The 27,538-nt window shown below is 40.0% G+C and overlaps 1 protein-coding gene across 6 annotated transcripts; it reads right to left on the reverse strand.

Annotated features, from left to right (window-relative positions):
• BSG (basigin (Ok blood group)) lies at positions 1 to 27,538 on the reverse strand. Of its 6 annotated transcripts, none has more exons than XM_074301996.1 (9): positions 27,228 to 27,533; positions 17,720 to 17,876; positions 11,730 to 11,812; positions 8,759 to 8,895; positions 8,052 to 8,325; positions 5,744 to 5,758; positions 4,530 to 4,554; positions 2,948 to 3,017; positions 1 to 1,305 (listed from the first exon to the last, which is right to left on the reverse strand). In XM_074301996.1, the coding sequence occupies exons 1-8, from the start codon at positions 27,292 to 27,294 to the stop codon at positions 2,954 to 2,956; spliced, it is 822 nt and encodes a 273-aa protein (XP_074158097.1). In that variant the 5' UTR covers positions 27,295 to 27,533; the 3' UTR covers positions 1 to 1,305; positions 2,948 to 2,953. The 6 variants fall into 6 exon arrangements, with proteins under 6 accessions (XP_074158097.1, XP_074158080.1, XP_074158104.1 ...); XM_074301979.1 differs by lacking the exon at positions 27,228 to 27,533 and adding an exon at positions 19,337 to 19,907; XM_074302003.1 differs by lacking the exon at positions 5,744 to 5,758 and having other exon boundaries at positions 27,228 to 27,538.

Here is a 27,538-nt window from a genome sequence, read left to right on the forward strand (position 1 = left end):
TGGAAAATGGAAAAATGTGTTTATTGATGAAATGTTAACAGGCAGGGGTGTCTCAAAATACTAGAGGAACACTGGCAATCAGCACAGACTACACATGTATTTATGCACCCGCAGATTCCTCGAGCCAATGGGGACGAGGAGCCAACATTTCAAGTGGAATAGGCTTTACTGTTGCCTGTCACGTGCACATATACGCACATCTAGTCTATGAAAACACAACAGTCCTGTCACCTACTGTGTGGTTGGCTCCCCTGTGCCAATGATATTACCACAATACTAAATAAGTCTGTGCAATAAGTTATTATCACAGTCACCCTTGCTAGAGTTCAGATTCCGTTTCTTACATGGTCTAACTGGAGGGTAGCATTTTGGAAGAAAAGGCCATGAATGGCAAGCTCGGAACATCGAGATCAATATAACCACACTCAAATATCTGTCAAGCAGGTGGTGTGGGTTTCCCTGCAGGGACATCAGAGGTCACACTGTGAACCAAAGGAGCAAGGGACCTTTCAGAGTGTGGGCACACTGCCAGGGAGAACATTCAGGGAACATGAGAGGGACCTTTGTAGCTACTTGCCCATCACTTATTCTTAACCACTGAGGTCAGATTTTGTCACCCAGAAAAGGTCATCTGAACATCTCTCCCAAGAAAAACAAGTAATACTTGTGGCTTTAAATAGTTTGTTTGTTTTTTTTTTAAAGACAAGACAGCAATTGCTTCAGACAGGCAGGTTAGCAGGACCCATTTTTAAAGCCACCTCATTTGATTAATTATTCTGCTCCACTGGACTTTCCTCCCACACAAGACAGTATTACACACTCTACTCTTAGAACTCGTGGCCAACCACTATGGAATCTTCTCTCTCATTGGCAGTTGGGCCTCTAAAAAAAGAAAGGACTCTTCCTGCCAAGAGAACACTCCCCAGTTCTGTGACTCACTTGTCCAGAACAAGGGTAGAGAAATCCAGAAGAGGACAAGCACGCAGGCCGAGATATCTATTACCCCACATCCCCAGGGACTGATGCCGAAGACCAGACTGACTGGTGGCCAAAGGACAAAAATTTACATGTAGAGGGAAAAAAACAAAACAAAACCCTAAAAGAAAAAAAACCAAAAACATAAAAAAACCCCACACCCTCCCCCCCCAACAATTTTAAAAAGTACTTGAATTTACAACTTAGTTTGCTATAATTTGGTGAAGACAACTTGGACTTTTGCAAGGTACATTAGGAATATAATCCATGCTACATTGCAAAGAAACACACACACATATCCGTCCAGGCAAGGTCTTCATCAGAAGTCACCTAAGGAAGAAAACAGTGAAAACAATTTCTTGGGGCTTTTTCCATTACAAAGTTAGGCTTTGGGCCATTCTTACTTCACTCCCAGCTTTCTAATACTAATTATCTGAAACCACAAGGAATAAGAGGAAAGGGTTTGCAAATCCATCAGTTGAGACTTCTGATGGAAAAGGACCTATTACTAGCTATACCACCAAGAAAAATAAAGTCCTCCCAATTCCCAACTTTTATTTTATAAGGAAGGAAACAGAGATCCAGGTCCAGTGACTTACTCAAGGTTTTATGGCATATTAGTGGTAGGACAAAGACTAGAACCCAGCTCTTCCTATTTATTTGTTAGCTTGTAGGAATGCCTATTTTATGCTCCTTGTGTACTGGACGGAGGGCTCAGGAGTCATATGCAGCCCAAGCATCCTTGTGAGAACCTCTTCTCAAGATTTCTGTCTGAGCTCCACAGGTGAGATGTAAAAAGCCCTTTCTGTGAGCCATTATTTCCATTCATAAAGAACACGGACACACAGAATCACTTCATTTTATACAACAGACACGTGCCTGGTCTGTGAGTAACAGACTTTTTTTTTTAAAGAACAAGGTTTTTTACTTTAAAGGACTTTGAGCAAAGAAAAACACCATCCCTAATTTACCAGGACTGAAACCAAACATGTCAAGTAAATCAAAAGCTGAATAAATCACAATAACTCATCAAGCTCCCCTCTCTTGCCCTTTTTTCTTTCTCTCATTAAGCCTCAAGCCAGATACGACTGGCTTCAAAGTGCCATTCCCTCTCAGTAGTCTAGGCACAGAACCTCCCTTCCTCCCAAGTTGTAGAGGAGGGGGTGTCCTCCATTGAGAGGGGGAACATCCTCATGTAGGAGTCCCAGCTCAAGTTAGACCTAAACCAAAACAAATTACATCAATATCTTGGAATTAAGCCAATAACTTTTACTTCAAGCTTCTCTTTTCCCTACTGGTACAAAGCTAAATATTGGAGATTTCCAAAAAGCAGGAAACACCTATGTCAAGGCAGACCACAATGCTGGGCAGGGAAGGTCTTGGAGTGTTTAAGCTTACTCCCTTTTATTACAGATAAGGAAGGTTACTTACTTGAACCAAGATCAGTAACTGATTTATAAATGTGGTTATGATTATAAATTTATGGAAGAAAAAGGGGAAAACATTTAAGAGTAACACGTCCCAAAGGGACACAATCTAGAATCACAAGTTTTTTTTCGGGGGGGGGGGGGGGGGGGGGAAGGGAGCCGCTAGAAAATTCTTTATAGATCCTTCTAGTTAGTCCAAGCTTCTTGCTGAGGAGGCTAAGGCCCAAATACAGAAGCTTAATTTGCCCCCAGATTACCCCAAAGTTGAGCCAGGGCCAACTCAAAATGCAGCAATCAAGGACCTTCCCATTACATGAGGGTTTTTGTGTATCTATAAAATGAGAAAAATTGACCAGATGTCCTAACCCTTAATAAATCTGGAATTGCAGAAAGTGATTGAGTTTTATAAAGAACATTTTAAATATCACACTAGACAGTGATCTAGTGAGAAGGTAGATACCAGTGGAGAGAGCAAGCTGATGTGGCAGGCTTTGAAATCAACTCTCATTCACTACTCTCAACTTATTAGAGAGAAAGAATCTCACCTTCGCTCAGTTGGCATTTCTCTGACGAACGTTCTGTCTATCTTTGTCATTTGGAGACACGCCACTTTTCCTAGGAAGATAAAGACAGAAGATGAGAACTTCTTGGCATACTTGGAAAAGAGGAAGCCTGGGCAGGGAGCCAAACATCCACTGGCCTATATTTCTTCTATTTTTTTGTGGCTTAAACTCCTCGAGAAAACCGTTTACCATCACTACCTGCACTTTCCTTTTCACTTTCTTCTTAAATCTTTATAGTCTGGTTTTTAACCCCAACTTTCCACCCAAACTGCTTTTAATGATCAGATTTATTGGTCTTTTCTCAGTCCTCAGACTTTCTGACCTTTCTGCAGCCTCTAAAATGGTCTATTCACCTTCTTCATATTCTTTCTCCTGCTCTCCCAGTATAACCAAACTTTCTCAATCTCTTCTGCTGAGTTTTCATCCAGCTTGCTAACTGTGCTTTGTCCTGAACCTTTTTCTCTACTTCCTCTCCACTTTCTTCATTTGGTGATCTCATCAGATCTCGTGGATTTAATTATCACCTCAATGCAAGAGGATTTTCAGATCTACTGTCCCAACATTAACTTCTCTCTTAACTTTCAGTTATATTCAAATGGCTCCTGGACTTCTTGTATTGGATATTGAACTCAACCTATTCAAAAGTGAATGCAACCCTTTCTCTCCAAATCCTCCCCCTCTTCCTAGCTTCCCTGATTCTGTCTGACTTGCAACTCAGGTGATATCTTTGAATAGTCTCTCTCAATCCATCATTTTATTTTTTTCCCCTGAGGCTGGAGTTAAGTGACTTGCCCAGGGTCACACAGCTAGAAAGTGTTAAGTGTCCAGAGACCAGATTTGAATTTGGGTCCTCCTGAATTCAAGGCTTGTGCTCTATCCACTGTGGCCACCTAGCTGCCCCTCAATCCCTTATTTTCAATCAGTTGTCAAGTCCTGTTGTTTCTACCTTTGCCACATTGCTTGCATATACCTCCCTTCTGTCTTCCTACGTGTGGACATGCATCCTCTCATGCCTAGATTTTGCAACAGCCTACTAGCTGGCCTCCCTGTCAAGTCCCTCCCTACCCCTAATGCACCTTCAACTCTGCTGTCAAACTGATCTTCCCAAAGGACAGACTTCATCATATCCTCATCACTCCCACTTCATTCTCAACTCCAGTGGCTCCCTATTACCTCTAGGATTAAATAAGTGAATCCTGTCTGGCCTTTAATGTCCTTCAGAATCTGGCTTCTTCCCATCTTTCTAGTCTCCCAATACTTTCTTTCCCCCCATAGAACAGTGCCTGGTATACTATAAAACCATAATAAATGCTAGCTGCCCAACTCAAATGGGTGAATCTAAATGCACTAAAAAGATGCACCAAAAGCATGTGAGTCAATAATGAGTAGTCCTTAAATACTTAAAATTACCCAAGAAACATCTTCACTTCTTACTAGTTATGATATTCTTATTCCTTGCTATAGAACACAAATGCTCTATCTTCACGGGCCCAGCCCCCAAATAAAAAGTGGCTCCCTGCCCACTTATAACTATTATGATTAGCAGGCTGAAATCAGTACTTACAGTGGGGCAGACCCGCCATCCTCATCTTCTCAGGCAAGGGGTAACCATGAAGAGAGAAAAATTAAAAGCATTAGAATTAGTTCATGGCTGTCCTATTTCTATTAATCATCAGCTCTACCACATATCCTCATTTTCCCAGCTCCAAGTAAATGAGACAAGCTCACCCAAGAACATACACCTCAATTATAAGAGAATCTGAGTGGAAAAGGACAGTAGAGGATCATGAGTCCAAAATCCTCTCATTTTACTAATAAGTAATCTGAAGTCCAGAAAGGAAGGGAATCCAAGGAGGGGCTCCTACTGGAAGGCAGGTCTTTGTATTTCTGGTCCAGCCTTCTTTCCATAATGTATGAGAGGCCTTGCTCTTATGATGAATTTGTGTTTGAAAAAGCAGTCACAAGATCCAAGAAGCTACCTGATGTATGGCCCGAGAAAAGACACTTCATGCCAACAGCTTCTGAAATGTTTCTATATTGAGCATATTATGTAACCTTGGACAAATCAATTCCCTTATCTGGTGTCTCATTTTTCTTCATAAAAATCTAGGATTTCTTTTAGGTCTAAGACCTATGGGAAAAAATGGAGGAATTGGACTAAACAATCCCCAAGTCCTTCCAACTGCTTCTAAATAGAACTCATTTTTAACGTCATCTCCAAAAGGACAGAAGGAAGCTAAATGGAGCTTCTCTCTTTTTCAGAGAAGACAGACAAAGCAGGTCCCAAAGACACAATGCAAATGTAGCCTCCATGATTCCATGCTGACAGGACAGGACAGGACACCCAGAACCCACGAGAGATGTGAGGAAACACACACTGTCAGGGACTTTTGGATGTGCTGGTAAGGGAGGTATTCAGAGCTCATGAGTAAGAAATGGGAAGTAATGAGTAAGAAAGGGGAAGAAGAGTTAGAATTGTGGATATCTCTGAGGAGGCAATTGGTTCTGTGCTCATACTATGAGGATAGCTTTCAGTGAATCTTAAGAGATTCCCAATGCCAGAAACATGCAGACAAGGAAAGTGGGGAGGACAGGATGCCTGTGTCGTTCATGCTTCAAGCAGTCTGGGAACAGCTGGCTTGGCTCAGGTTTCCCAAGTTAAGCGAATGCTTTCAGCAATGTAGAAGTCATGCAAAAAGTTTTAGTTCATGCTTAGGACTTAAAACAGCTGATGAAATGGCTGAAGCCGAATGACAAATGGAGGTGCCATTCACTTACCATGTGAGGGTTCAGCTAGCAGCAGAAGCAAGAAGGAGAAAACAAGTAAAAAGTGAAGCAGTGATCACTCTAACCTGGACTATTAATCTTATCAACCTCTGACAACAAACTCCACAGAACTAGAAATGGCTAATTTAACACAGAAACTGTCAACTACTAAATAATTTATGAACAGGGCAATACCCTTAAAAAAACAACAACAAAACAACCAACACTTAGAATTGAAGTCTTATGCAACTAAGAGTCTAATTAGGAGTAGCCCCCTTCTATAGAAAGGTTGGTGGAATTCTAGAAATTCTGACATCCCTAGCCTAATAGATTTTTCTCTGCTAAAAGTACCATAATTTATTCAGTTAAAGTTAACCCATTCCCTTAACTCCCAAATAAGATGGTCCAGAAGGGTAAATGTAGATAGGTCCTCCCCTTTTCCCTCCCTTTATACTTTCCGATTTCCCCCACTCCACCCCAAACAAACTTGTTAGATATTCAGACCCCAAGCATGTGAAAGATGGAGACTTTGTCACTCACATGTGGGGAAGAAGTCCTAGAACAGAAAAATCTGAAAGCTAAAGGGACCCAAAGGTAATCTTGTCTAATTCTTACCTGATAGAGAATCTCCTTTCACAACAACATTACAAGTAGTAATCTAGTCCCTCCATGTATGCTTCCAGGTAAAAGTTAATTCACTCTACTGAGCCAATCCAGAACAGTGAGGGGCATCTAATGACTAAATTTAACTCCCTCTTCTGAGTTATTGTTCTGAATTAGAAACAAAAACTCAAGTCTAGGATACCTTTAGACACTTGAAGACAACAATTACCTTCCCACTTCTCTGCTCTTATTTTCTTCCTATTTTTCATCTAGCTTTCATTTGTATTTCCCCACTTCCACCCCCCATCCCCTATTTACCCATTTTCTGATCTATTTTTCTTCTTTGTTAACATCTCTCTGAAAAAAAGCTACTCCAGTATGACTGCTCTGGATGTTGTCTGACCAATGTTGAAGACACAAGGCTGTCATTTTCCTTATTCTTCCAATAGCAGCCTTCTTTAGAATGTTTGTGGCCATGCAACACTGCCAATTCACATTCAATTCAAATCTTTGCTAAAATTCCAAAGTTTTATAATGATAAAAATGTTTAATATAATAGACCCAATGCTAGAGATAACTCCAAGACGCAGATCCAACTACAGATTTGGACATTTAAAAAACCTATAAATCCACCCAGGTATTATAATCATCTGACCCACAAAGCCCCACCTTTGTTCAGAAGGACTTTGTCAGATACTTTGCTAAAATCTAGACACTAAAATCCTGACATATCAGTCTAATAACCTTAAAAATAAAAATTAAGTCCTTCTTGAGGTTATGAAGAAGGAAGGCCAGTTCCTCCTTGAGATTTAACATAATCCTCTGCTACAGCTTAGGCCTATCCTACAAAGAGAAGGAACCCTCACTGAGGCACCTGCTGCTTTCCTACTGACAACAAAACTGAGTCAAAAAATGACTGACTTAACCCAAGTACACAAAATCTGAGACAAGACCCAAACTTATAACCTTTTGCCCAGACTTCTTTTCATCATATTAATCTTTGCCAGAGGGCAGCCTGGCTTTAGTCATGTATAAGCCCTCAGGACTATGATAAATAACAAAGATGAAAGAACAGGAAACAAGCAGGGGAAATATTTTGCAGAAGCTTCAATACATGCATAGGCTTTCAGCAAAAAAAAAAAAAAAAAAAATATCAGGGACAGAATTTAAGCAGAGTTTAAAAATCACTTGCCCAGTACTAGTACTTAACAAAACCAAAGCATATTAGAACTAGAAGGAACTTAAGCACATAAAACACTGAATGTCAGAACCAGAAAGAGCTTTAAAGAGCATCTAATTTTACAAATGGGGAAATTGTCAGCCAGAGAGAAAAAGGTTATGTGCAATCACAAGGGTGAATGAGAACCCTAGGATCTCTCTGCTGATGGCTCAGCCACTGATCTTCCCATCCCACAACCCCTCTTCTTCCCCGTTGTCTGTGCTTCTACTTTTGGACCACTGTTTTGATTGCTCTGCATCCTCCAAGCCCTTTGAAGATGAGATCTTTTTTCAAGTAATAGATTGACATAAGATAGAGTATATTCATCTCTGCATCTTTTAACAGCATCCAGAAAGATAGTTTTGCTTATGAAAAATGCTGGTCTAGATCAAAAGCCTTCTATGTGATCCCTGGTTTTTATAAATACTCTACTGATAATTCCCCCTAACATTCCCTTTCCAGCTTGTTAGGAATCAGGAATCAGCAGGTTAGTCTTACCTTCTATATCATCAGGCTTTCTCCTCTTTTCATAGATGAAGATGATGGTGACAAGGACCAGCACCTCGGCCACAATGCCCAGGAAGGGCCAGAGCGCAGCCAGACGGCTGCGGACCTTCACAGTAATCTCAGCAGAATCAGAGCCCTCAGAGCTAGTGCCGTTGCAGATGTATTTTCCAGGATCCTTCTCCAAATCCGCTGCTTGAATCTGTAGCTCTGTTTTTTCAGGAGTCTCTGTTATGAAGTACCTCCCTTCACTACCATTTACAATGTTCTGTAAAGAAGGAGGAGTTATCATCAAAGAGAAAGTGCTGTCCCAGAGGCAGGCCAGCATTCCCAAGAGGCAGCACATACATCACAATGGAAAGCGGAGTCAGATGTGAAGTCACAAAATATGGTTCCAAGTTCAGCTCTGCCCTGTACTTTCTACCTGAGAGATCTTGGGCAAGTTACAGCTTTTCTGAGCCACAGACTCCTCATCAGAAACATGAGAGGTAAAAGGCAGCCTTTGCAGTTCTTTCCAAATCTGAATCTGTGCTACTCTAACATACACCCCCCCTCCCCCACTCCTCCCAGGTCACTAACTAGCTGTGTGAGCTGAACCTCTGCTCTCTGGGGAGTAAAATGGAGATACCTGCCCCTGCCTAGGCTCAAAGCCCCAAAGAGATTATGAATAATTCACAGATATCCAGGATGAGACTACTTACCATATTTCCAGATTCATATTGTCTGTACCAAGTCCAATGACTGATGGAGGGATAAGAGGAACTCTTACATGTAAGAGTTATCGAGTCTCCCTCATTCCCATGTTCTGACTTCTTGTTAACCACAATCTTTGGGGGACCTAAAGGAGGAAAAGTATGAGATTTTAAAAAATAATCATTTGGTGCCAAGACTCTGACCTCCAAATTTGTCAGCAGTGATACCCTAGAGGCAAGCCACAACTCCATCTTCACCACTAGCTAAGTTCAAAGTTCAGAATTCTCCCTCAGGTTCTGCACTAGATTAATGGCAAAGCTTCTCTAATAAGAGTGTAGTCTGTGATCCTGCCTTAGGAGAAGGGGATGCCCTACATTCTGCTCCTGAACCCTCTACCCTCTCACCTACATGCCCACTCCATCTCCCATCCAGTCCCATCACCACCCTGGTTCAGTAAGCATTGAGCCCATTCCACTGTTCCTTACCAAAACTGCTTTATAACTGCAAACTTTAATTTTTCCCTGATAAATACATTGTGCTGCTACAAGAGACACTCTAGAACAATTTACAGTCCTTTAGGCATTCCCTGAACACACTCACATAAAATCAGGCAACAGAAGGGCTGGGATTTACAGATTGTTAACTGAAAGGAAGACGATATGCTTTTACTATCAAAGCTTGATACTAACATTGCCCATGGTATTTGAACAAATTTTCACTGCCATTCAATGCCCCTTTTTCCAGTGTTTTGGTCCTGGACATATCCACTCCTTTTACTTTGGCTGGGTATTTACTAATTTCCAGGTTAACTTTTAAACGAATCACCATTTCCCATCATCTGTGGGCATTTCAATTTTTTTTTTTCCTCACTACTTCTCTGCCTTAAGCCACACAGACATGGACATACTCTGGACCTCATCAACTCTCAGAATCACACCACTTCCAAGATTGAATAAACAGAGTAAAACTCAATGCTTGTTAACTATTTCAATACTGTGTCCCATCCCTGTCAAGTATGCTTTTCTTACTACCTCTCACACAAAACTCTAATCACAATCTTTTATTTTTTATCTTGTTCCTCTTTTTTGGTTTCACCTGTTTCCTTGTCCAGCTGTGACTACAAGGTCTGCCACTTTAACAATTCACTAGTTATTATTCTTGGATCCTTTTGCCACAATGACCTTTTAGCAAATCTGATAGGAGAAATTCTTTCTTTTTCACGCACAAAAGTAACCCCTAAAAGTTTTCTCTAGTCCTATTATATGGCTGTTGAGAATGACTGCTAAGGTAAATTGAGTTTAGCGCCAAATTCTTGGTATATAACCTCAGCTAAACACTCACTGCTGTTCAGCAATTCTACTCTACTCCTAATTCCTAATTAAGGAATAAAGACTTTTTTTTTTTTTTTGCCAGTAATCCCAATACTGTCCTCAGCCATTTGATATAGAGGCAGTTATCTCTATGACTCACCTAAGACTGTGAGACCTGTGCTCTTGATTCCATCAGAATCTTGGTCTAGCAATTGTATAATCATTTCTACCCCGCCTACTCCACCCCAACTCCTGAACTTAACATTAAAAAACAGTAACACTGCCATATACAAAGTAGATCACAAAAAGGAAGTTTATGAAATCAGAAATCTATTTCTTCTTAATGACTAATATAAAGTCAACCTGTTACTTTCAAAATTGTCCTGCTTGTGTCCCCCTCCTCCTGAATTCCTCTGTTCCCTTAAAAAATGTTTTAGGGGCTCATTTTTTTTTTTTTTTTTTTTGGCACTCCTCCTTCTGTCCCTCCCAAGCCCAATTAAAAACAGGGAGGGATTTCAATCTGGATTTCTGCCTCCAGTACCACAATTTTTTTCATCCTTAGTCTCTGCTCTCTGTAGTTTTCAGAACAGCTGACTGCTTTCCCCCATTGAAAAGACTTTCCTCTCTCAGCACAAAGACCTCATTTCCTGCTTCTTGTTTCCTTCTAATTACTCTGCCTTGGTTTTTCCCAAACCTTTAATGGGGGTTTTCCCTAAGGATTTCTTGTTGGCCCACTTTTACTTTTTCCCTTGGCAATTTTTTTTTAACTCCCCTAACTTCAATTACCTCTATGCAGTTGGTATCTCAATCTCACAAAAGATAATTCTGTTCTTTACAAGATAATACAGGTAAAGCAAGAGTGGCAAATGTACTTCTAACATGAAATACCCAAATGCCAAACTCAATCCTTTTCTCGTGGTTTTGCTCTTTGATCAACAAGGGCTTTATGCATTGCTCTACACATGTAATCGTCTTACTCCATTTTGCCAGTTTTTCTTGGGTGGTGTTCCATTGATTCATCTAAGGAAAGAATGCTACTGGACCTAATCAAGTTAAACTTTGTCATCTGCAAAGCATTCCTAAAAAATTCATTCCTATATAAGAGCATGCACAAGACAAAGCTTACAGAGATTTAAAATGGCCAACAATAAGTTCCTTTATTTCTAAAGTAACAATTATTTTACTAAGAAAGAGAATAACAACTTGAGTGACTACTCAGTTTTCTATAAGAAATTCACCATTGCACATTTGGGCATTAAGCAATTTATCTAAAACTCTCCCAAGTTTTTTCTTAATTGAAAAAAATGTAATTTTCACATATGGTCTCCTGAAGTCTTTTGAAGGTTTGATTTTGTTTCCTTGATATCAGGTAGCTTTAGGTTCAATGTAGGAGTTCCCAGTGGGCTGAACTGGCCTTTCATCTGAACCAGAACCATGTGAAAGATTACCCAAAAGGGCACTTAGAAACTCTACAAACATCAGGATACCATTAAGTTATCTGCTTGAAACACTCTCTTAAAAAATATTCATTACACTCCTTCCAAAACATTCCCTTTGGTTTCTTAGAGACTCCTTCCAGATTCTCTCAACCCTTTAACCTCCGATAAAATATTTAGTTAATTAAAATTTACATTTATAGTTACTTTTCTTGTCCAGTGAGAGATGTTACCTTTTACTCGTACATCAGCCTTTCCTGCAAGTTCTGGAAGAAAAACGCATTGATATTCCCCAGATTTATCATCTGACAAAACCCTGCAAGAAGAAACAAGTATAAGGTGATGAAGGTAAAGAACAGATAGGTACAGTCAATTACAAGGGAACTCAAAGGATAGATATGGGGAGTGTTGCTGGTTAGTACTGCACTCAAGAAAGCAAATTGATACAAAAATCTATGTTTAAAATCCTGCCTTTGATACTCTCAAACTCTGTACGAGGCAGGAAGACAAAGGAAAGAGTTAAATAATGTTGCTCCAAGTGACTTTTTATAAATTTTTTTTGAGGGGGGAAGGAAGAGGGAGGGAATATTATACATACAGGCAAGTATTTCCAAATAAATGAAAAGTAAACTAGGAAGTGGTTTCAGAAAGAGGGTGACAGGAAAAGGAAATAGTATTCAAGCTGTGCCACAAGGAGAGTTAGAGAGATTTGGAAAAGCAAAACTAAATTGATGAAAAGTCAGAGATGGAGAAAAGACAGTCAGTTGACCTGAGCCTCAGATCTTCACCTATAAAATGGAGTTCATACAGAAATATCTACTACAAAGGGTTGTTCGTGAGATCTTCTGGGATACTATATGTAAAAAGTTTTGTAATCTTTGGAGAACTACATCAGTATTGATGACCATCCTGCTTCTAATCATTTCCCTTAGGTTACAGGACTGAAAACCAAAATAGGCCCTGCAGCCAACTAACCAGTCCTCTAAGCTAAGAAAACTTTTCATTCACTCCATGAATGACCAATATTGTTCTTCTTACAAGAAAAATTAAGTTACTTTCTCTATGACCATCCAAAAACTTTTATTGTTTAAATTTCAAGTAAAACCCCTAAAAGTTTTTGTGGAGTATTTGACATGACATAATTTAGCGTATTAGGTAGCCACACTCAAAAAAAATCTGGGGAGGGAGGTAAGGGAGGAAGAGGAAAAATTTGGAAACCAAGATCTTACAAAAATGAATGCCGGAACTAGGAGATCATTATACACTTCAACAATGATACTATATGAGGATGTATTCTGATGGAAGTGGATATCTTCAACATAGAGAAGAGCTAATCCAATTCCAATTGATCAATAATGGACAGAATCAGCTACACCCAGAAAAGGAACACTGGGAAATGAGTGTAAACAGTGAGTATTTTTTTTGTTTGTTTTTCTTCCCAGATTTTTACCTTCTGAATACAATTCCTCCTTTACAACAACAACAAAATTTGGTTTCTGCACATATATATTGTACCTAGGATATACTATAAGATATTTAATATGTATGGAAATGCCTGCCATCTAAGGGAGGGGGTGGAGGGAAGGAGGGGAAAAATTCGGAACAGAAGGGAGTACAAGGGATAATGTTGTAAAAAAAAAAAAAAAAAAAAAAAAAAAAAAGAAAGAAAGAAAAAAAGAAAGAAAAAAAATTACCTATGCATATGTACTGTCAAAAAAAAAGTTATAATTATAAAAAAATTTTTAAAAAATGAATGCTGAAACTATTCTTTACATGTATTTGGAAAAATACTATTGAGGAAAAAAAAACACAAAAACAAACATTTGATTCTGTAATTTCAAGGCCCTTCACTGTAAGGAGCTGAGTCTTTTATGTCATAACACTGATCACAATTATTTGTTTGTTAATTCTACCAGATGGGTAAGTTGCCCCCTTCCCAAAAGCCACTCAGCTGAGGAATTGAGGTCATGGGAGGAAGGCCAGGTTATAAATACTTTAATCCTCATTTTGCTTCCCTGTTGCCATGGGAGGGAAGGGAGGAGAGGGAGTGAAGCCCATCAACTCTTCTACTCGAAGGCAGGACGCTTTGGCTCAGGAACACCAGCTGGAACTGATAGTAATGAGAAGGAAAAACTTATTATGGTATTTTAATGGGCTAGTACTCCCATTAGTAGGCCCAGCTCTCACCATTCTACAAAATAGCTATTTACATTTGGGAAAGTTAACTATGAGAGGTTTAACTGGAAATACAGATTTCCTTAAAGAGTTGCACAGACAAAATACTCCCAAATCCTCAAAATGGCAACAATGCATACCATTAACAAGATTAGGGTCAAGAGTTTACTCTCAAACTTAGTTGTCCCACTAATCCAAAAAATTCCCTTTATACACCAATCAATAACTGTTAACCATTTATTTTGTGACTAGAAGGAAAAATGAAATAGTATTTATTCTCAAATGGGCTTATAGTCTATATTAAGGGAGACAACACATATACTTCTAAGAATATGTAAAGTAGTTATGATTTTTGAAGGGAAGAACCTTAGCAACTACAGAGATTAGGAAAAATCAGAGTAGAAAATCTAAGAGATAGCGATAAGGAAGAACCATATTCTAGTGGAAAAGGACTATGTGTGCCAAAGCACAGAAAAGCAAGGTGGATTTGCTGGCCCACACCAAACATAAGGGAATAAGACATAAAAAGGTAGATTACAAAAGGCTTTAAAGAGGTAAAAGGAAACCCCTGAAACTCTGAAATTTAGTGAGCACAGAAGAGACATATGCAGACCTGAACTTAAGGGAAGTTACTTTAGCAATCATGTGGCAGATTCAGGAAGTGAGGAGACTTGAGGCAGGAAGACTTATGGAGACTGACTGAAATAGTACAGGCAAAAAGCTACTAAGCTAAGGTGGCAACCATGTGTATAGAAAGAAGGCAAATACAAAAGATGTGTTAAAGAGAAAGATTTGACAGCAGAATGAACACATGCTGTGTGCTAAGTGAGAGAATTTGGGGAGCTAGAGTGCCAACCCAGAGTCAGGAGGATTCTCAGTTCAAATCCAGCCTCAACACGTCCTAGCTAAGTGACCCTGGGCAAGTCACTTAACCCTATTACCCCCACCCCCAACTCCCTCAAAATGAGAAGTCAAAGTTGACACCAAGGCTCTGAAAGCTGGATGATTGGTGGTGTTCTCAAGAGAAATAGGAAGGGATCAAGGAAAAGATATTTAGTTTCATTTTGGACAGGCTGAATTCAAGAAGGGACAATTAGTAAGAATTGTGCAAGTTAGTTGGTAATGGGGAACAGAAGCTCAGAATAGATTCTATGGCTGGAAATTGTAGAAAAGATAATTAAATTCACAGGAGCTAATAGGGCCAATTGCAGAGAGACTAGAGCTCAGAAGGGAGCTTTAAACTACAGTTACATAGGGATCTGTGAGACAGATGACAATCCAGTAAAAAATCACAGCCTATTACCATACCTGGAGCCAAAAGGGATTTCAGAGGCCATATAAGGCTAATGCCTTCCTCAGAGAAGTGAGGAAACTGAGATCGAGGAGATTGTGCCTTGCCCAAGATCACAGAGGTAGTAGCAGAAAGTGTCAAAGGTGATATTAGAACCCAGTGCTTCTGGCTTCAGATCCGTGTGTTTTCCATTTTGCTTCCGTGTCCTCAAGGGACACCAAAAGGGATGTTTTTCCCCCCTAGGCTTTCAACTAAAAAGAGAAATGTAGGATGATAACAAAAGAGGATGATAAAGTTGAAGGAAGATTTTGGCACAGTGATTATAGAGAGTAATTATAGAGAGAAGGGATGTGGAGAAAGCAGGGAAGCAATTTACTGGAGAAGACAGAAAAAGGAATTAAGGTGCATATGAGGAGGACTGACTTTAGTGAAGAGATGAGGCACCACCATGATTAATTGTGGAAATGTGTACAGAAGAATCACACATATTTAACAGATTCCTTGGAGGGGAGTGAGAGGAAGGGAAAAGTTTAGAATACAAGGTTTTACAAGGGTGAAATGTTGAAAATTATCTCTGCATATGTTTTGAAAATAAAAAGCTTAAAAAAAGAGATGCACCTCATAAGAGACCTGAGTAAAGGAAAAAGGGGTGTGGGATGATATCCAGTGTTTATGAGAAGAGGGAACCCAGGGCAAATAGCTTATAATTTCTCAGTAAAGAGACAAGGCCCTCAGCTGAAGGGAACAGTACAAAACTTGAGGGCACTCAGCAGTGTTAAACCTCACATTTCTTAGCAGCTTAGAAAAGACACATGGACACATAAAGCTCAAATTCAGGTACTTAAAGTTGGGCCCATAGTAAAGCTCTAGAGTTATACCAATAAAGAAAACTGGAATGTGAAAAGACTGGAATGTGGAAGCAATGTTAAACCATATTCTATGAGGAATAGTTAAAAAACCAGGCATATTTAATACATTTGTGGTCTTCGAATATCCAGAAAGTTGCTCAAGGGGAAAGATTCCATATGTACAATTGTGGGAACTAAGATCAGGACTGGGGGTGGGGGGTGGGGGGGTGGCGGTGGTATTTCACTAGGAAAGAAAATTCAGATCAATATAGAGCTAATAAAGCACTAAAAATAGGATTGATTCTTAAAGGACTGACCTCCCCAATACTGGAAGCAGTGACTAAATTCTGTTCCAATTTAAAATTATGTATGGCCCAGGTACAGAATTTCAGATGGAAGGGACTTCACAAACCCAATTCTTATAGGTACCAGAAAAAGAACTTGCTCTATACCATGAACAATGAGTAGTTATTCCACCTTTGAGGACTTCTGTGATAGTGAAACCATTTTCTCCTTAGGCAGACCAGTTTTTTACAGTTGGATCTGCATCTTTCCATTGTTCCTAGTTCTGTCCCCAGAGCCAAGCAAAACATGTCTAATCCTTTTTCTGTAACATAGCCCTCCAAATACCTGAAATCAGTCCAGCTAAATATGTCCAATTTCTCCAATCAATCTTCTTATGATCTCTAGACCCTTCACTATCTTGGTCACACAGCTCACCAAAGTCTCCTTAAAATGACAGAATTGAACACTATATTCTAGGGGTTTCCTTGTCGGGGATATGATGATTCTCAATGTAACCCCCAAGTACAATTAGTCCTGTTAGCCATTATCTTCATTAAGAGCTGAGTGCCTCCAGTTTAAGTATCTCCACCATCTTTTGGAATCTCCAACCATATTCCTAGTTTTCTGTCATCTGCAAATCTGATGAGCATGTCACCTATACCTTTATCCAAATCACTGTCACTGATAGAAAGAGACATAATTCAAGCAGACAATTATTAATGACTCTTCTAGTCATTCAACTAGTTCAAATTTTACCTCACTACGTTATATTGTCTGGCCAACACATCTACCCTGTCCACACAAATAGCTGGACGGACAGATTACTAGGCCCTTTGTTCAAATCTAGATAACGCAGGGGGCAGCTAGGTGGCGCAGAGGATAGTGCACCAGCCTTGACAAGGATAGTGCACCAGCCTTGACAATACGTGATTATAATTATTGTTACACTAATCTACCATGCAAATAATCTTGTTAAAAATAGAAATAAGAGTTTAGGCTAACTCTCATTTCTATTTTTAACAAGATTATTTCCTTGAAGTCACATCACCTCATTGTAAAGACAATGCACACCTTTTAAGAAGCACAGTAATGGGATATGTTTCAACTGGACACTTTTCAAGTCAATCAATCTTCTTTAATATATAGCATATGATCTGGCTAAAGTTTTACTATCTCATACAATAAAAGTTGTCTTTTCATGTTAACAACCCCTGACTTAAGGAGCAGAAACTCCAGTCAAACTAGATCCAGTGCTTGGACTAGCAGATGCTTGTTAAAAAAAAGGGCAGGGTGGCTTAAGTCAATCTGTTAAAAAAAGAAAGTGGCTTTTCCAAGATGCTTCAGGTATGGATTTGGTAGAGAGGCTGGCATTATTTCTGAAAGCCAAGAAATTTTCTGATCCCCTGCCTTTTCCTTTCATTTTCTTGCTCAACAGTCTCAACTCTCACAACCAGCCACACAGTCATTCTTACCCATGGTGCGTATGAGATTGAAGATGAATAAAAAGGGTATAGGAATAGATATTTTGGAAAGTTTTAAAGATATTCATTTATAACTTAAAAAAAAAGGAACAGAACAGAGAAATATTACTTCTGTAGCAAGATTAATTTTAAGAAATACCTACTCATATTCTGTGACTGTACTATCCGATGTATCTTCTTTCAACACTTTGCCACCCTTCAGCCAACGATGACCCTGAATTTGAGTTGAAGTTTTATTCAATTTACAGGTCAGGAGTGTTCTATGGGCAGAAACATCTACAGCTGTCCAAACGTGACTTCCTACATTTTTACAAAAAAAAAAAAAAAAAAAAAAAGAAATGTGAGGTTTTTTTTAAAGTAACAAAAGAATCGGGGGGAATAAACCACCATCTAGTCAAATTTAAAGCTGCTTTTTTTTTCTCTTTCCTCCCACTTTCCTTCTTACCTGCTCATCCCCTAATAATTTTTTATAGTTTTCTACTTTATGGAGCAAGAGAGAAATATGGACTTTGCTGAAATCTAAGAGACCTAAGTATTGAATAGAGACCATATAAAAAACTATTTTCTTCACAGGCAGATAGCATTTCTAGTCGTTCTCTTAGGTATATCCTCAAGAAAAAAAATTTTACTTATACCTCTAATACATCCTTGTTCACAATATATTAATAGCCATACATCCATTTTATTTTAGATTTAGAAACTCTTAAAATTAACCTAACATGAAAATGGGACCCAGCTTGCTTCTCATGTGTGAAATGACACCAGGTGTGCCTTAAATGATTATGTTGATCAAATTAAGAATATGCAAAACACTTCATAAACCTTAAAGCATTAATTATGTTTTAATTATTACTAAAAATTGTCTTTGCTCTCAAAACTCTTAAGATTTTTTGAAATAATAAAAAAAATTCCTTAAGTTGAAGCTAAACTCTCCCCACAAATGATCACTATAACATATACATCTACCCTCCTATTATGCCCAGGTCATCCTGGTGCTACCCAACAAACTGTTCATACAGGGCTGAAAAATGTTCTTCGTTTTGGCCACTTTGGCACAGCCCCACCTTTGGGCTTGCATTATTGGCCAAGGAAACATTTTAAGTCATTTGGCTACAACAGCTTTGAATATCAAAAAGCTGTGTTAGGAAATCAAATAAGATTCAAAGTATACAATGTTCCCAAAGCAGTAACCTATTTTTAGAATAGATCCAATACTAGGGAAACCCCCCTACTTCAAAACCTAGACTTTCAGCTCTGTATGCAAGGTTGGTTCACAACATCAAGAACTATGATCTACTGGTGTAACACAGAAATGGCCACTTCAAAAACGGTTGTATCATCTGGGAAAAGGCAGGATTCCTTTGAATGTAAGGCGAAGTATTCATAGAAGAAAAAACAAAAGGAGTTTGCTAGTAATTAAAACAGAGCCCTCATAACAGACTCTGAAATCTGCAAACACAGAACAGGACTTGGGGCACGGAACCTTTCTAGGCCTTTGGAATCCAGCACAAGATGGTCAGGAGCATTTTATATCAAAGTCACACAACCCTTTTTGAGCAGGGCCTCAGTGGTAAGGGAACGAGAGGGAGACTCACAGGAGGAAAGAAGTTTCTCGGGTCTACAAAGCCAAAGCAGGGAAGTGAGGAGGGACAATGGGCTTTCAGAAAGCCACGGGGCATAGGTGGGAGGTGGTGCACTGCAAACTTCAGACATCCAGAGAGATGCGGAGTCTGGTCAAGTGCTTCAGCCTGGCCACTCACGTTCGACGACAATTACATTCGCCTGGGAACGAACCCACTTGACTTTGGGGCTCCTCGATAAGTGGTTGCGGTCAGGGTCGTTGCTGGCCCGACACTCATATGTGCCCGAGTCGCTGACTGTGAGGTTAGAGACGATGACAGTGCTGGCAGAAAGCTCATTGTAGGTGGCATGTATTCTGACGCGGTCCTGCCGAGCGCCATCCCACAGCTGGGAGAAGGCCTCATTAGGTTCGTTTCCTTCAAACCACCACTGGATCTCTGGGATGGGGCTGCCAATTGCCTCACAATGTAATTCCACACTGTCCTCCACCAATTTCTTTTTGGATAGTGGTGATTTTATAAAGCCAGCTATGAGTTGAAGAGGTATTATTGCAAATGTTAGTTTAAAAGGTAAAAAAAAAAAAAAAAAAAAAAAAGACAAAAACAACTCAAAGAAAGCCAGTTCTCTAAAACCAGTTCCCCATACTAATGACTGCAAAGGAAAATATCCCAAGATCCAAAATATTGGAAATTCCCTGGCCTGGGGAACACCTGCATCCCTACCCTTAATTCTCATAAATTATGAGTGGATAAACCGGGGGATTAACATAATCTCCATTTAAAAAAAAAAATTTGTTTTGCAGGTATGGTCATTCTTTCTAAAGAGCAATGTGATAAAGAAAGGGCAGTAGAATCAGGATTCAGAAGAGCTGGGCCCAGTTTTTCACTGGCTGAGGAGACTTTGGATAAGTCACTTTGCTTCTTAAGCTTAGATTTTCAGTTCTAAATGAGAACTATCTGTCCTATCTCACAGAGAGGTTAAGGATCAACAATATCTCTAAGACATGACATAAATGTAAAACAGTCTAGACACATGAATTTATCACCATTATTTTGACTATACAGATGCATTTTTTGCTTCTTAGTTACCAACTATTTTGATGTCCAAAAGTTGTTTTTATTTATCAAATTTAACTAAATCAATTGTTATTTTAGAAATTTGGATGAACCTTCTTCACAAAGTGACAAAAGTTAATGAACCATTGTCAAAAAAAAGAATACAATACAAACAATAGAAGACATTTCTCTAACTAGGGAACATAGTTTTGAAGAACTTTTTTGTGAGTAATTTTAAAAAGACTAATGATTGCAAACAAAAAACAGCAGCTTCACACTCGTCTTTACTATGGCAGTTTGTCTGCATCAAACCACTTTAGTCAGGGGTGAAAAAAAAAAGCAGGATGGGGCGATGTTGGGAAAAGAAAAGTACAGAATAGAAGTTAATTTTTATTAATTTTATAAACTTAAATTTCTTTTCTTTCCTCCCTAAATATATCAGATAACTTTGGCACATTATTCTAAAATATAAACTATCCAAATGTATTTATAAAAACATCATGTAAGGCAAATATTACCAAAAGGTCACTAGTATCTATAATTATGTCAGTGTACTGACAGGTACTAAATGAAATTAAGTTTCTTCCTGTGATCACAACTGCAACAAATAAACTGTTTCCTACTGTCCAAGCTGCAGCTTAAAAGTAAAGAATGTCCAAGTAATTACATCTAAACTAATCACTGTAATAACAAAGTCCAGAAAAGATAAAGAACTAGCACAAAACACAAACTTGGTATCTGGCCAAGTATACTAATTTACTGCAATCCAACAGTCATTAATAGATGTTCTAATTAAGTATCTGACAAAAACATCAAGCTTCACTATCTTACTAAGCCAACCTCTACCAGCTCCAGCTTTCAGTCTGAGACAGCTACCAAGATAGAACCCAGGATAAAGGTCATCTGGTCACTTATTTGTAAAGACAAAGCAAAAACCCAGGCCTCCTGACCCTCAGTCTAAGGCTTGTTAGCAACAATAATTTTGACCAACATATTGGCTTTTAAGGGGCTTGAGTACCCAGGAACCCCTCTGAAAATAGCAGCTGTCATTCACTTAGAAACCAAAGAAATTTCTAAATCCTTAAAGAGTTGCTTGGGCCTGGGAATTTCCAATGGCGCCATTAAAAACAAAAAACTAAACTAAACTCATTTCAACTCAAATATCCCAGAAAGAACTAAAATTTTCAGAAATTTACAACGTCAATAGTGTATGTACATGCAGTGTTCCAAGTCCTGTCCAAGAAGTACAGCCCTAAAGGCTAATAGCAGCATACCAGAAAGCCTAAGATGCAAAGACACAGTTCATCTGAAGAATTGAGTTTACAAACTTTGTGTAACAGTTGACAAGGCTGAAGAGATCTATGCTCTCAGAGTGAGCCAATCATTGTCTGAGCTAAGCAAAAATGGAGTTCTTAAGCTCATTTTCTTTTTCTTTTATGTCCCCCAAGGAATGCTGCCTCAAGCCATAAAATTAGATGAACCAAGGTTCAGCCATAGACAACAGTCTTGATTATGTATTTTTCCTGCTCCATAGAAAGGGGTGGGGGAAGAGGTGAAAAGTGAATTAACTTCAAGAAACCAAATGTTAATCAGTTCAATTAAATAAACATTAAATACCTTCTACATGCAATACACTATGCTGAATATTAATAAAGATGAATAAAATATGGCTTCTTCCTTCTGAGCTAATAGGAAAGGAGGATACAGAAATAACAAATTAGAATGTGATAAATGCACAAGAGGAGCAAAGCTACATGTGTTAGGATAACTAAGGAAGAAGGAATGTTTTCAGCTTGGGATGATGTATGGGAAAAAAAAGAGCAAGGAAAGCAAGAAAAACTTCATTGAGGAAGTGGAATTAGAATGGGTCTTAGAAATGCTAAAGCTTCAGGATTGCAAAAGGTAATTTTGTGATTGTTATAAGAAGGTAGAAAGGAAACTAAGGAAAGCAAGGCATCTGTCCCAGGCCTGAGGTATGTATATACAGCAGGATAAGCAAAGAAATACAGATTTGGAAGAATATCAAGGTATGTCAAGTTCAGCTGAGGATATATGAAGGAGAAACAGAAGGATCAAAGAACTTGGTGATATTCCACCTCACATACATACATACAAGTGAGCCTGCACAAATATTTTGATGGGTGAGAAAGGGTCTGGTAGTAGGATAAGCCACAATCTACAAAGTGAATGCTCAAGGGTTCAAGAGAATCAAGCCTTTAAGCCTTTCACAGATTTCATTCCAAATCAAGAGATTCTATAACAGTCTCCTGGAGTCAGTGAAGCAGCCAGCATCTGTTAGCAGATTAATACTAATCAGTTCTCAACTATCTAATAGCTGGCATTTATATAGCACCTACTACGTGCCAGGATTGGGCTAGGCACTTTACAATTATCACATCATCCTAGCCTCACAACAACCCTAGGAGGTAGGTGCTATTATGACCTCCATTTTACAGTTGAAGAAATTGAGGCAAACAGGTGAATTGACTTGTGCAAGGTCACACAAGGTAATTCCTGGTGGAGGTTAGACTTTAACTTAGATCTCCTGTCTGCCAAGTCCAGCACCTGTATCATTCCTGTATCTAGTTTTGCCTTGGTTTGAAAAGGATTACAGATGCTTCTGTACAAGCTTTGGAAAGCTTTTTTTTTGGAACCAAAAATGAGAAGCAACTGGATGTGGTCCTAAAGAAAGGATTCCTTTGAGGAAAACAAGCCCAAGGTCACATTCATAATAGAGAAAGAATGCTGGCCTGCTTCTAGGTATCTACAAGCTGCTCAGAGAAGAGCTTTTCAGCATAAAAAAGCAATGTGGGCAGAGTCCTGTTAACCCTACATTTTGCAGTTTCTCATCCTCCTCCTTTCTTTCTCTGAAACTGCCATCACTTCTTCTGATGGCTAGTCCAGCTCTCTCTCCATGCCAGTCTATCCTCCCCTCAGTTGTCCAAATGAGCTGCATGAAGAGCATGTCACTCCCTATGTTCTAATTTCAATAGCTCCCTATCATCCACAGAATCAAATTAAACCTCCCTGGGCTTTTAAGGCCATCTGGCTCCTTCTTCCCTTTCCCCTTCCCTCCTCCTTACACTTCATCCTACACCCCCATCCCCACAATCTACAATCCAGTGACAGCAGCTTTCTTGCTATTCCTGGAACAAGACATTCCATCCAGACTCTGGCTTTGCACTGGTGGTTTCTAGGCTGGAGAAGTTCTTCCCCATGCCTGAAAAGTTCTTCCCCATAATCTACCTCAAAGGGATGCTGTGAGGATTAAATGAGATAATATTTGTAAAGCATTTAGCAAAGTGCCCATTCCTTTCTCACTATTTCTATTCTACATCTCAGCCTCCTGGCTTCCTTCCCATCTTAGCTAAACCCCACCTTCTGCAAGAAACCTGATCAGGTCTCCATTAATGTATCTTCATCCTGAGATTGCCCCCGAGTTGTTGGCATGTTGCCCCCCCCATTAGAAGGTGAGCTCCTCTAAGAAGCTCCTTTCTTTGTTTCCCCAGAACTTAGCATAATGCCCAACACACAGGTCATGCTTAACAAAAGCTTTTGACTAAGAGTCTTGGGTTTTAATCCTACTTCTTTTACTAATACATCATATGACTTTTGGCAAGTCAAAAACTCTCAGCCTAAATTTTCTTATCTACAGGAAGGAATTATATTAATCATACCCTAAATAAAATCTTTTAACCTAAGATATTATGGAAAACACATGCGAAATTTGAAAAATCTGTATGAAATATCTATTGCACACCATTTATCACTATTCAGGAAGAATTTACAATGATCCAAGCCTGGCTTTATATAGGATCCTTGAAGCAATAAATTACCACCAACCACAAATAGTATACAGTTATAATTTGGATAATATTAACAGAGTACAAAGTATAAAGTTCCCCAGCAACTAGGAGCACCAGGAATGTAAAATTTCTTTTCCAAAATCAGTCTAAAAGTTAATACTACTGCCCCTTGATCCTCTACCCTAAGGAAACCACATGATCTAAGTAAAGTCACCTTCACCTACAAACAGATACTACCTGCTGCTCCAGCGGAAGAAAAGAGCCCAGAGAGCTTGGATTGTAACCAAAATTTAACTGATAGTCCATAACAGGTGAGGGAAAACAGACCAAACTCCATACCCTCTGCTCCCTTGAAGCATAACCCTGAATCTTTCAGATATAATACAGGGTTCCTTCCTAGAAAACTGGCTAAATTATACCAATAGAGCTAGATGTGAGAATAAAGGAAGCTTCAAAAATAATATATTTAACAATCCCATTCTGGCCCTCTCCCCATAAAACCCCCATGACAAAAAGGAATGTGCGATACTAAACCATCTGTAATACCTGGCAGCCAAAGTCAGGATTAGTCAACAAGAGGGATAAAATGACTTCTAAGATTCCCCCAGGCTTTTATTCTATAATTCTTTGTAGAAAAAGAAAATAATTCACCTCAAGAAAACTAGTACGAGTTGATTACACTGCAAGATTAGGGCAAAAAAATGGGGGTGAGGTGGGGGGAGACACACAAAAACAAGATTGAAAGTCAGATCAAGAAATTCTCTTTTTGGCATCTGAGCTATTAAAAAAACAAAAAACAAAAAACAAAACAAAAAAACAAAAACTGATTTAAGCAATCTGACTCTAGCAAGCTCTCTTGACCCCCAAGTCCTGAGTTCCAAGTTCTCACCCACCCCCATCCTCCATCAATTAAATGGACTAAATTTTAATTTTCCCTGAGGTGAGGAAGGGAATAAAAAGCAGATCAACCAACTCAAGAAGGGGAAAATATTCAAATGGAATGAAAAATGTTTTCCCTCTTTCCTGAAATTGCAAATTGTTTGACTATGGCACAAAACATAAGTCAAAGAGGCTAACACAATAGGAAATATTTATAACAGCTTTTGCTAAGGGCAAAAAGCTGGAAATTCAGGGGAGCCCATCAACTGAAGAATGGCTGAACAAAGTAGTATTTTCATGTAACTGTGGGATGGAGGTAAACAAATTGTGGGTTGAGACCCCATGTGGGGAAACGGAACTGAATATGGGGGAGAAGTGGCACAAAATTATCATCAGCAAGTGATTGATTTATATGCCTATATAATTATATGTATATATATATATATATCCAGGGTAATGTAAAAATTCATCAAGTGAAAAAGGATTGTGAGTAGAAAAATTTTAAGAAGCCCTGATGTAAAATGAAGTGAGGAGAACCAGAATAATTTATACTATGTAACATTATTAATATATGACAACTTTGAAAGATTTATTAATCACATTTTTTATTTTCTTGAAGAAATGGGGGAATGTTTCATAACTGAAAATAAAATTTCATTAAAAACAAGCCTATGTGGCAAAAATAGCACACAACCTAAGTTAAAAATGAATTTATACAAGAGTAAAATCTCTATCATAGGAAAGCTTTGGTTTCCAGGGCTATAATAAATGGAAATAAAGGTGCAACCTTTTTGTTGATCTCATCTTGGTTCACAGGTATCCAGGACAAGGAGCATTGGAATAGTTTTAAATTATGAAATAAAGAAAAGGAGCTGAGTGGGGAAAAAAGATAATTAGAAACAGTAATAATTAGAATATTAAAATTAAACATTAGAAACAGAAATTGCAGCATTGTGTTGTGGTAAAAACATTTAAGTAGAAGGCAGGAATTTTCCAGTTCCAACATTTAGTAGCTGTATGACCTTGAGCAGCAGATTACTCCCTCACCTTGAGTCAGTTTTCTTTATAATGGGAGAACAGTAACACGTGCAATTCAGTTCTTATAGAAAAAGGGCTTTATGAAAACCCTCCAAAGTTACAGCTTATTCCAAACCTTCCATGTGGATGTACGTAGACACCCAAGTGCTATTATTTGCTGTCATTCATGATAGATTATGGTTTTAAACTTCAGAAAGCAAAAATACCTTACAATGAAGACTCACTCCCCCCCCAAACTCTTCCCCTAGCGCATGATAGTCAAGCTGAACTTCTCTATCAAAATGCACAACATTAAGCCCACAAACTTGTAGCTAAAACTTTTATTGCCATGTTGTTTTAATGCAGAATCAAACTGAGGAAAAGATACTTATTTCCTTCCCTTCATAGGAACATTTACCACCCTAGATAAAATCAGATGAATAGAATAGCTCCGGGCCTACACCGAGATAGCCCAGGAGTGGTGGAAAATATCCAGAGTCCTGGAGAGCCGAAGGGAAAGTCAGAGATCTTTGCTCGGCTTTCCAACCCTGAACTCCACTTCTCCCCAAATTCTCCCAGCCAGGGAAGGCCCCATCTCCGCAGCCCCAAAGCCCTCCCCCACTCCTCAGGATCACACCATGCCGTCTCCACCTCCCGCCAGTAATTAACCAGCCAGCCCTCCCTCCGCCATCGCGCCCCCCATCCCCCCTAGGACCCCAGCTCCGGGGCACGTCCGTCCTCCCAGCCAGAGCCTCGCCCTGGCCCCGCCTCACCACCCCCACCACCGTCCCTACCTCCCGGCCTCATCTCTCCCTTCCCGCCCCCAATTCCGGGACCTTTCGCTCCCCTCTCTCCCTCGCGTTCCGCGCTCAAACCTCCAGTCTGCGCTCCTCTCTTCCTCATGGAGCTCCTTCGGGTCTCCAGTCCCCAGCTCGCGACCCTCCCTCCATCTCAGGAGGCTCAATTTTCTAGCCTATACCCCCCCACCCCCGGGCCCCTCGAACCTCAGGCTCCCAGCCTGCACCCCTCCCCCCAGGCCCCTTGAGTTTCAATTCCCCAGCCTCGAACCCTGGGCCTCAAAGCCGCCAAGCTGCAGCCGCCCCCCTCCCCCGAACCCGTGAGCTTCCTCCAGCCTGCAGCCCTCCCTCCGGGCCCTTGAGTCCTAATCTTTCAGCACATACCCCTCCCCGGGGGCTCAGAACCTCAATACCTCAGCCCGAGTCCCTCACCCCGAGCCCGGCTTGAATCCCCTGAACCCCCAACGGCCCCCGAGCCCGGGCCGTGGGGACCCCGGCTGCCCCGGCCCCGCTCACCGGTTCCGGAGGTGGCCCGCGCACAGAGGAACACGGCCCCCAGCAGCCACAACAGCGGGACCCCCATGTTGCGACGTCGGTGTCCCAAAGACTTCAAGCTGCCGGCCCACGTCCCCGTTTGCTAGGTCGCTGCTCGGTCACTCAATCCCTCCAGGACTCCGGCCGCGGCCGCTATAAGAGCCGGCGGAAGACAGGCTCGGGAGCGCACGCGTAAAACGCGGTGACGGAGGAAAATGAGGCAACGCCTGGGAACGCGGACGCCGGCGGGCTCGCATCCGTAGTCCCGCCCCTCGTCCTAGAGGCCCCGCCCA

Source organism: Sminthopsis crassicaudata, chromosome 1 (assembly GCF_048593235.1).
Source record: "Sminthopsis crassicaudata isolate SCR6 chromosome 1, ASM4859323v1, whole genome shotgun sequence".
Classification (NCBI taxonomy): Eukaryota; Metazoa; Chordata; class Mammalia; order Dasyuromorphia; family Dasyuridae; genus Sminthopsis; species Sminthopsis crassicaudata.

Coding starts and splice junctions, on each gene's coding strand:
- BSG (XM_074301979.1), bottom strand. CDS start 19,892: ATGAGAATTAAGGGTAGGGATGCAGGTGTTCCCCAGGCCAGGGAATTT. Junction 17,877..19,336: donor GAATGTAATTGTCGTCGAAC/GTGAGTGGCCAG, acceptor GTAAAAATGTAG/GAAGTCACGTTTGGACAGCT. Junction 11,813..17,719: donor AGTACAGTCACAGAATATGA/GTAGGTATTTCT, acceptor TTCTTCTTGCAG/GGTTTTGTCAGATGATAAAT.